Source organism: Diabrotica undecimpunctata, chromosome 6 (assembly GCF_040954645.1).
Source record: "Diabrotica undecimpunctata isolate CICGRU chromosome 6, icDiaUnde3, whole genome shotgun sequence".
Taxonomy (NCBI): Eukaryota; Metazoa; Arthropoda; class Insecta; order Coleoptera; family Chrysomelidae; genus Diabrotica; species Diabrotica undecimpunctata.
In genome coordinates this window covers 22636666-22647375 of record NC_092808.1, presented here as the reverse complement: position 1 = coordinate 22647375, position 10710 = coordinate 22636666, and the positions used below count along the sequence as shown (strand labels likewise).

At 33.0% G+C, this 10710-nt stretch overlaps 1 protein-coding gene across 1 annotated transcript in view; it reads left to right on the top strand.

Annotated features, from left to right (window-relative positions):
* Positions 1-511: 511 nt before the first annotated feature.
* LOC140444254 (uncharacterized) overlaps positions 512-10710 on the top strand; it is a 30528-nt gene continuing 20329 nt past the window's right edge. The window contains exon 1 of the mRNA XM_072536000.1: positions 512-757. Within this exon, the coding sequence (XP_072392101.1) occupies positions 574-757 (184 nt within the window). The 5' untranslated portion in view covers positions 512-573. The remainder of the gene's footprint in view (positions 758-10710) is intronic.

Genomic DNA, 10710 nt, shown 5'->3' with positions numbered 1-10710 from the left:
CAATTGCCAATTATTCTAAGAGGAGATGGTATACGAAAAAGTAGACGAAAATTTATTCGAATATACATTTTTATTAGAGATTCCCATAATCATATCTGCTTCTGGAATATATTTCAGGACTCCCTTGTGTTTTATATGCTCAAAAGAGTAGATAAAAATGATCTTATTCTTCTTTTCGTATTCCTTATGCCTTATAAGCGTACAGGTTAGATAAATTTGATACCAAATATAATTTATTAGGAAACTCTGCTGAAAGTAAAATACAAAAAGAAAATTATGATTTCACAAAGAAAAATTTCACAGTTAAAGTATTATCTGATTTACATAAATACCACAAATATTTTTAGGCGATGGTTTTACCAACAACTGTTTCGTGATTGGCACTTGCATATAAAATATACTAATTTCCTTAAATACACTTATTAAGATTTACCAAAGGAAATGAATATTACAAATTGCGTCTTAACCAATTACAACGTCCATATAGCAATTTTCCAAATAATGCATATCCTTTTCAATTGTCAACTTGGATTTTTAATTTGTTATTACTTACGGTGAAGCAAGCAAGTCAGTATGAAAATTTTGTTATTTTTGGTAGGCTTTTTAATTGCAACAGTAGCAGCTGAAGAAAAATATACTAGTAAATACGATTCTATCGATTATCGTTCGATATTGGCTAGCGAAAGGTTGTTAAAACATTATTATGATTGTTTGATGGATGTAGGGCCGTGTACACCCGATGGAAAAGAATTGAAAAGTAAGTGTTTAATTTGTTTTAATAATGTACCAGGTACTGCAGGGAAATAAGCAAAAAAGAGTTACTAATCCAGATATCTGACAATTTTTTTAGTTGTTATAGGCTTATATAAAGAAAACCTATATGCTATCCGCATAAATTTCGGCGCCTTTTTTTTATTTTTAACAATTAACTGTAAAAAATGTCATTTTTTCGATTTTTTGCTTACCATTGCATAGCTTATTATTTAAGGTAAAATTACAAAACTTTTAAATCATAAAAAAGCTGTAAAATGGCAATTTCTAAAAGTTCTAAAATTAATTTGTTGCTTCAAAAACTGCAAAATAAGGCAAATACGTTATTTGTTTATAATTATTGTAAAAAATCAACCTAGTCATTTGTTACTTTGCCGGAAGTTGGGTATTGTGGTCCTTAACAAACCTTCAAAATTTCAGATCGATCCATTAATTAGTTTAAAAGTTACTCCATTTGTTTATCTCAGAGACCTTTTTTTGCAGTAACATTAGTCAGAAAAATAATGAAGATACAGTAATTCTACGCATAGCAAATGGAAGTTTAAGAATTAAACTATCAATATACATAAAAAAAATTGAAAAAATAATTTTTTACAACGCAAAACCCTTTTGTAAAATGAAGGTTATTTTTGATTTATAAACATTTAGAATAACTTTTATACTATTGCTCGTAGACAAAACTGTTTGTGTATTGTTTCTAAGATAATTTGGGGCAAGTTAGTTTATTTTTAAATTCACAGCTTATTTGTTTATAACAATTAAGGAACGCCATTTTCCGCATTTGAAAGAAAAGAATTCGAAATTTTTTGTACAAAAAGTTGTACAAATATTGCACTATAATTGTCAAAATTGTCAAAAATATGGTTCAAATTAAGACTAAGAGTGGCGAGTGGAGGGGGAACCCACAAATCTACGCATTCAAAAAATGAAAACGCATCTTCAAACTATTACAATTGTTTATATCTTTGGATCTACTCAACGGATTTTAATCTTACTTTTTTTTAATTTGTATATACTCTTTGCGTACATTACAACTATGAAATTTGTTTATAAATTAATTAACTAATAAATAGTGTAATTTGTTTAAGCAATTTATGAAAAAAAATCGTCCAAAAATCGATATTTTTTGTAATACTATCATTGTTAACTATAGAAAAAGTTAAAATACACTATTTCTTTAGTAAATTATCTTTAATAAATAATTTTTTTTTATTTTTTTTTATTGAAAATTAACGTGCTCGGCAACAAAGGCCACTTACACGAAAACGGTTACAATAAATTACAAAAATATGTTATAGAGTACATACTGTTATAATACAATCAAAATTATATTTTATAATATAACAGAACGTCTCTAAGGAATTTTAGACTTGAGGTGAATTGATCCAAGTTATTGAGAATGTCTTTTAGATCACTTTTAAGGCAATAAAATAGTCTTTTTGCTGAATATTGATAACATTCGGTGAGAATATGGTTAATTGTTAGATGTGATTGACAGGTCTCACAAGTGGGTCGGTTGCTGGATGACATCAGGTATCCGTGTTAATCTTGTATGTCCTATTAGAAATCTTCGTGTTACAATAGCGCCTGCACATACCCACAGAGATCAAATCAATGGGGCTATCGACTAACTGTTGGATTTGATGTAATGCTGAGTTATTGGTGTCCCAGTGTTGTTGCCATCGGGTTCTTGTTCGTTTCTTAATGTGAGACTTTATATCTTTACTAATTTGTATATTAACCGTATTATCAGATGATGTTGAGGCAAGTTTTGCATGGCTATCTGCAAGTTCGTTGCCTGTAATACCAATAAGGGATCGTAGCCAGATTAATGTAACTACTATTTTTTGGAAAGCGATTAGTTGGTATTAATCGAGGATCTTTTGGACAATAGGATGATCAGTGAATATATTTTGGATACATTGTATTGAGGCTAGTGAGTCTGTGCATATTGCAACTTGTTTATTAGGTGAAGAAATGGATTTGAAAGCTTGAAATATGTATGCTAAATAGTTCGCCAGTATGAACACTACAAAACGAGGGGATACAAGATGATGTGATAAGGTTATCTGACGTGGTAACACAACAGCCTACTCCTGTATCATTCTTTGAGGCATCAGTGTAGAGTATAGTCGTATTTATTTGTAAATATAATTTCTTTAAAAGATTTTTTAATGAAATCCCTGGGTGTTGTAAGTTTATCGAATCTTGTAAGTGACTAATAGTGGCGAGTGGAGGAAGAACCCACAAATCTACGCGTTCAAAAAATGAAACGCATCTTCAAACTACCACAATTGTTTATTTCTCCGGATCTACGTAACGGATTTTAATCTTTCTTTTTTTAATTTGTATGTACTCTTTGCTTACATTACAAATATGTAATTTTTTTATAAATTAATTATCTAATAAACAGTGTAATTTGTTTAAACAATTTATGAAAAAAAAAAAATCCACCAAAAATCGATATTTTTGTAATACTATCATTGTTAATTATAGAAAAAGTTAAAATACACTTTTTTTAATAAATTATTTTTAATAAATAATTTAATATTACTTAATTTTAAGTAAAAATAAGTTATTACATATCTTTACATTGATATATAAGAAAATAAGTGTAACTCACATTTTATTTGATTGTATGTATAAAAAATTCACAAATTACATTCACATATTCTCAAATAATCATACAAATTAATAATATTTCATTCCATGCATTTAGCAATATTCCATAAATACACAAAATAATATATATTTCATACATTTGATAATATTGAATGATACATGCAAATATTATTCTTATTAAACACAGCAATCACACATTTTTTTTAAATTTTCAAATATACACAATATGAGGTAAACATTTTTAATTTCTAATAATAAATGTATTTTTAGAACACTCATAAAAAAAGTTACCCCCGATACAAGAAAAAGTGAACTTGTAGGATGAAAAGGTAAATTTCTCTTCTGACAATCGTCCAATCTAGATTTTCTAGTGCATGGCCTATCTTGGGTAATGCCAAATTCTTGATGTCATAATTGCACACGATTTTCTTCAAGTTAGTTAGAGCACGCCATATATCTTCGTAGCTTGCTCTGTCTGTATACGACTTCCTGGTCACCATATACAGCAAAGATCGAGGACCATCTTCTAATCTCAGTACTCTTCCAACTTTGCGCTGCTGATTTCTTAACTCGTCCAAACGACCGAACTTCTTATAAAATACGGATGAGATTGCTTTAGTCGTCTCAAGATCTTGGGCAACACAGTGGGCTAGTGAGACGTCATGCGGAACACTAAAAAGATCCTGCTGAACTTCTGTGGTCACGCCGAATCTAGCACTCTTTCTCTCTGCGTAATTTGACATAAATTCATTAAAGCTTGGTCGCCGGTCATCTTTGATCTCATGTTGAAGGGTTCGTTCTTCTTCTATTTCATTTGAGCCAGCATATGGTGCAAGACGATTTATGTGAACAACTTTTGGTTTACCTTTCGGCAACTCCTTAATTCGGTATATTACGTGATTTATTCTGACGTTGTGGATTATAAAGCCAAACAAGATCACCTACTTCATAGCTTTCATTCTTACATCGAGAATCATATTGATCTTTCATTCTGTCATTGGATAACTGGATGTGTTGTCGGGCAAGTTCATGAATGTTGTTCATTCTTAACTTCAAGCGGTCGACATAATATTCGCTTGCAACATGTTCTTCGGAAGATCTGCAGCCAAACTCTCGGTCGCAGGGCAAACGACCTAACAACAGGCATGTTGGAGTCTGGCCTGTAGTTTCATTCACTGCCGAGCGGTAGGCCGTTAGTAATAAATGAATGTGCTGGTCCCAATCTCTTTGATGTTCTGATACAACTTTGTTCAGGTGTTTACCCATCGTTCGGTTCATCCTTTCGACCGTTCCATCTGAATAAGGATGCAGTGGTGTCGTTCTGGTCTTATTGACACCAATCAATTTACAAACTTTTTGGAAAAGGGTTGACTCGAAGTTTCTCCCTTGGTCGGAGTGGATCTCCAAGCGAACCCCAAATCGGCTAAAGAATTATTTAACAAGTACCTCTGCAACGGTAGCAGCTTCTTGATTTGGTATCGCATAGGCCTCAGTCCATTTCGTAAAATAATCCATGGCTACCAGGAATTAATAAAAATATTTATTTCTATCATTCGTCTCTGGAAGTGGACCTGCAATGTCGACTCCTATGCTACCCTTTCCATAGGACTACTAACATTGTACTGTTTTATAGGTGCCCTCTTTTTACCAACTGGACCATTACTGGTTGCACACAGTTCACATTTCCGGCACCATCTTCTTACATAATCTTTACAGTTCACCCAATAGAACCGTTGTCGAACCTTTTACAGAGTCTTCGTAATACCAAAGTGTCCACCTGATGCACCGTCATGCAACTCACGCAATACTTCTGACACTTTACTTTTAGGAACAATTAACTGAAGCTTAGATTCTGTACCATCATCGTTCTCAAAGGTTCTATTCAGAAGATCATCTTTTAGCACTAGGCAATTCCATTGGCTCCAGTAACACTTGACTTCGGGACTACATGCACTAATGTCTTGCCAAGAAGGTCTTTCACTTCGACGCATCCAATCCAATACTCTTTTAATACATGGATCATCTGCTTGAGCGTCTTGTAGCTGTTGAGGCTGCCATTGATCATTAATGACGGTGGTTCGTCTCACGAGACAAAGTCGTTCTTCTAATCTAAGAGAGTGATTACAATTTGCACTGCACGCTGTCTTGACCGAGCCTCTGCATTTGAATGACTTTTTCCAGCCCGGTGTTCGATCTGTTCTAGCTTTCTGACTGTTGTATTATTTTCTTGCAATTTCCGACGAATGTGACCTACGTCGCCGCCATTCCAACATCTGGTTTCGAGTCTCTTCGGCATCGTGTTACGAACTACTTTGCGTACGATTTCCTCCAGACGTTTATCGTTTCGTTCGTTGCTCTCTTCAAAGGTTCGTACTCGATAGCTCCGTGAAGTTTGACTACCTGTTTCGTGCTCCAAGGCAATGACGAGCGCTTCATCTAAAACTTTCGGTCTTGCTAGTCGTAAAGATTTATGTAGTTCACTGTCTCTCAGCCCATTGACAAAGGTATCTACAGCAATTTCTTCCAAAAGGTTGTCTGGTATCTCTGAATAAGCTAACCGCACTATACGAGCAACATCTACTTCAAACTCTTGCAAATTTTCACTTTCCCGTTGAATTCTACTTCTTAGTTGCTCCTTGTAGACTTGTTGTAAATGGACATCTCTATAACATTTGTCTAGTCGAGTGAACAAGGTCTGGCAACACTTTTCTTGACCCTTAGGAATCGATCTTAGGATATCCGCAGCATCACCTCGTAAAACAACAGTCAAGGAAACGGCTTTTTCTTGTTCTGTCCAATGATTGGCTGTCGCAATAGCTTCAAAGTGTCTAAGGTATATAAACCAAGAAGACTTTCCATCAAATAGTCGCAATTTGAATCTCATATGATGTGTCGTTTCGTCTCTAGGTGATTCTTCTTTCACTACCAGATCTAGAACTACTGCATTAACTGGTGGTAGCACTTTCGTATTAGTTATCATGGTCTCTAATTGTTTGATGTTCTCTTCTACATTGTTTACATTTTTCTGTATCTGATTAAATGTTCTAGAGACTTCTTCAAATTTCTCATTGTTCTGAATACATACTTCGTCGAATCTTCTAGAAACCTTTTCGAGTTTCTCGTCGTTTTTTCTAGCTACTTCTTTAATAATTTGAGACATTTTATCGAATCTTTCATCATTCTTTCTAGAATATTCTTTAATCATTTGCGAGATGTTTTCAAATTTATTATCATTTTTTCTAGAACTCTCTTCGATCATTTGCGAAACATTTTTTATTTTCGTTAAAACTGCTTCTTCTGCTATTTGGAACCGGAATGTCTCTGGGTCATCTCCATTCTTGTTCAGAACATCCTTCAGTCGTTCTTGAAGGATCTTCTTGGACCCGCTGCAGTGTTAATCCGTTCTTCTAGTTGCTCACGCAACTGTTTTACTGAAAGTTCTACTAGCAGCATCTTTGGTCAGGCACACACATACTTTTTAAATTTTCTTTCGTACAAAGATCACTACCGAACTATTCGGATGTTTCCGACGGGTCTAGCCGCCTGATACTATCACATACCCTGTTCTGAATGTGATGCATGTTATATTGGTCAAACTGGCCGTTCCCTTAAAGGACGCCTTACTTCACATCGTAGTGACATTAAACTTTCTAAACATACTTGTGCCCTTGCAGAACACGCAATCAACACCAAACATACTGTGAATTTTGATGATGTTAGAATTCTCTGTAGAGAACGTAACCTTAATAAGTGACAGTTTATGGAGATGTGTCATATTTTGAAACAACCTAATGCATTAAATAAGAGAACTGATATCAGCAACTTAAGCCAAATTTACCATGCACTAATACTACAAAATTGATTCTTCCGTATTCTACTTTTAAATTATTGGTTTCTTCTTCAACTTCTTTTATTATATCAAAACATTTATGTTGGCATCTACAAAACTTTTCCTTAAATCTCACCAGCTGATTGTCATTTCTGACATTCTAGCTTTCAAATACTTATTTTGCATGATATGATCATAACTGTCAAGATCCCTAGCCTTGCCGTTGTTAAAATAACATTTCAAAATTGACAATTACATTTTTTAATAGATTTTAGAATCAATCAATGTTTTCAAAAGTTAAATTAAAAAAAAATTAATATAAAATTACTTTAATTGGGAATCTTCCATCGTTATGTGTTTCTGTGTTTTTGCTGATTTATTGAATAGTTTAATTTTGATGTTTCTTCACAATAATAACAACTTAATGCTACAGATCTTTTAAAGGTAAGATCATTTACTTAATTGTTTTTCATATAGATGTATCGCTAATAATACTCTTTTAGATGAACTGATGATGCCCAATGAACATTGGGCGAAACGTCTTCAATAAATAGATAAAGTAGCACAACTCTTCTTTTTTATCTCCAAATTGACCGAAAATATCCCATTCACTTACGAGTACACATTTATATATATATATATATATATATATATATATATATATATATATATATATGTGGCTAAACACCCCTTTAGGGGTTACGCCGCTTACGCTCTCTAGATCTATGTTTTGAGGTAGATCAGTCCTCATGTTCCTTATTTAATTTTCTCAGTTATTTTTCTCCATTGTGTCCTATCTCTGGTTTTTCCTTTCCACTGTCGTATGCCCGCCTTGTTGAGATCATTTACAACTTCTTGTAACCATGTAGATCTTGGTCTTCCACGTCTTCTTTTGCCAGCTGGTGTCCATTCCAATATTGAGAATATCGTCGTAGTTGATCCTGATCTCCATACGTGTCCTAGCCATTTTGCTCTTTGTTGTTTTATTTTACACACTATATCTTCCTTAATTTCTTCCAGTAGCTCAAGGTTCGTTCTTTGTCTAAATTCATTTTCATTTATTTTTATTGGTCCCAGTATTGCTCTTAGTATTTTTCTTTCTTGTATTCTAAGGTTTTCCTCTTGTTTTTTTGTCATGCTGAGGGTTTCGGCTGCATACATCATCGTCGGTCGAATTATTGTTTTGTATACCTTCATTTTCGATTTCTTACTCAATAGTTTATTTTTTAGTAATTTCTTATTTGCATGGAAGGTCTTATTTGCTGTAATAATCCTTTCTTTGATTTCTGTTTCTCTTTCTCCATTGTTTGTTATTAATATTCCCAAGTACTTAAATTTTTCGACTTCTTCAAAAATGTATTCGCCTAGTCTAACCTTTTTGTTTTCGAAGTTTTTATCAAATCTCATTATTTTTGTTTTTTCTTGGTTTATTTTTAATCCCATTACTTTTCCTTCTGTTACCATTTCATTTAACATTTTTTCCATTGTTTTTCTATTTTTTGTTATTAGCACAATATCGTCAGCGTATGCTATTATTTGTCCTTCTCTAGTTCTAAGGGTACCTTTGTTTATTTTCCTGACGATGTATTCCAGGGCAAGATTAAACAGGGTTGCTGATAACGAATCTCCTTGTCTAACCCCTTTATTTATGACAAATTCTTCTGTGTCTCCTACTTGAGTTTTTATACTCACTACAGTTCTACTCATTGTCATTTTTATTAATCGTCTTAATTTGTTTTGTATTCCCATTTCTTTCAGAGCTACCATTAATTTTGATCTTTTTATTGTATCAAATGCTTGCTGAAAATCTATAAAAAGCAGTTCAATTTCTATTTTATATCCATGAGCTTTTTCCATAATTTGTTTAACTGTATGTATGGCATCTGTTGTAGACTTTCCCTTAATAAATCCGCATTGATAGTGTCCTATGATATTCGTCATAGCGTTGGTCAGTCTTCGATGTATTAAGGTCGACATAATTTTATATGCTGTGTTTAATAGCGTCAGTCCTCTGTAGTTATTACACATTTGTTGGTCTCCTTTTTTATGAATCGTGATAATTTGTCCTTTGTTCCATTCTTCCGGCATTTTTTCTTCGTCCCATATGTCTTTTATTAAATTGTACAGTTTTTCTTTTAATTCTTCACCACCATATTTTATAAGTTCCATATTGATCCCGTCTGATCCTGAAGATTTACCATTACGGCTGCTATTTATAATTTCCTCAACTTCCTCTTTTGTTGGTCTTTCTAGCTGGTTTCCTAACATCATTGTCTCTTCTTCTACGTTTTCATTTAGGTCTTGATCTTCTTGCTCTGTTAATAATTCTTTAAAATAGTGAGTCCAAATTTCTTTATACTCTTCATCATTTTCTGATACTTTTCCATTTTTATCTTTTATGCCTTTTATCTTTCCTTTAAAAGTTTTGTTTTGCTCGCTAATTTTCTTATAAAATGCTTTTGTGTTTCTGTTCTTACTTTCTTTTTCTATTTCTTTTATCTTATCATCTAACCAGGCACGTTTAATTTTCCTTATTTTTTTCTTACATTCATTCCTTATTCTATTGTATTCTTCCCTATAATCCTGTCTATTTGTTCTTATCCACATTTGTCTAATTTCTATCTTCTTTTTTAGCATGTTATGGCATTCTTCATTATACCATTCTTGTTTTTTTTTGTTTCTTTTTATTCCTATGTGTACATCCGCTGTTTCATTTATACATTTTTTTAAATTTCTCCATTCTGTTTCTATATCCTTTGTATATTTACACTGTTCCTTTAGTTTTTTGTTCATGTCATCAGCATACTTAATCCTTATGTCTGGAGCATTCAGTTTTTCTACGTACCATTTGTCTTTCATTGTCGTGTTTTTTAGAGTTCTTTTGACTTTTTGTTTTACCTTTGCAGTCACCATAAAATGATCTGTGTCTGCATGCGCACCTCTGTAAGTTCTCACGTCCGTAACCGATGTTTGTTTCCTTCTTGTAATCAGAATATGGTCTATTTGGGACCATGTTTTTTGGTCTGGGGAAATCCATGTTACTTTATGGTATTTAGGATGTTCGAAATTTGTACTAATGATAATCATATTGGTACTAGCTGCTAGGTTACATAATCTTTGACCATTGTCATTTGTTTTTTCGTGTAATGTGTGTTTACCTGCTACTTGGTTAATGTAGTCTTCCTTACCTACTTGGGCGTTAAAATCTCCCATTACCAGTATTGTGTCTTCTCTAGGTAAATTCTCCATTTCTCGTTCAAGTTCCTCATACATTTTGTCTTTTTCCTCCGCAGCAGCACTTTCAGTTGGAGCATATACGTTTATGATTGATATATTAAATGGTTTGGCGTTAATTCTCAGGTAAGCCATACGTTCATTTATTGGTTTAAATTGCATAATGTTATTTTTTATTTTTCCCATAATTATGAAAGCAACTCCATATTGACCTTGTTTTCCATGTCCCGAATACTGTAGTGTGTAGTTTTTTT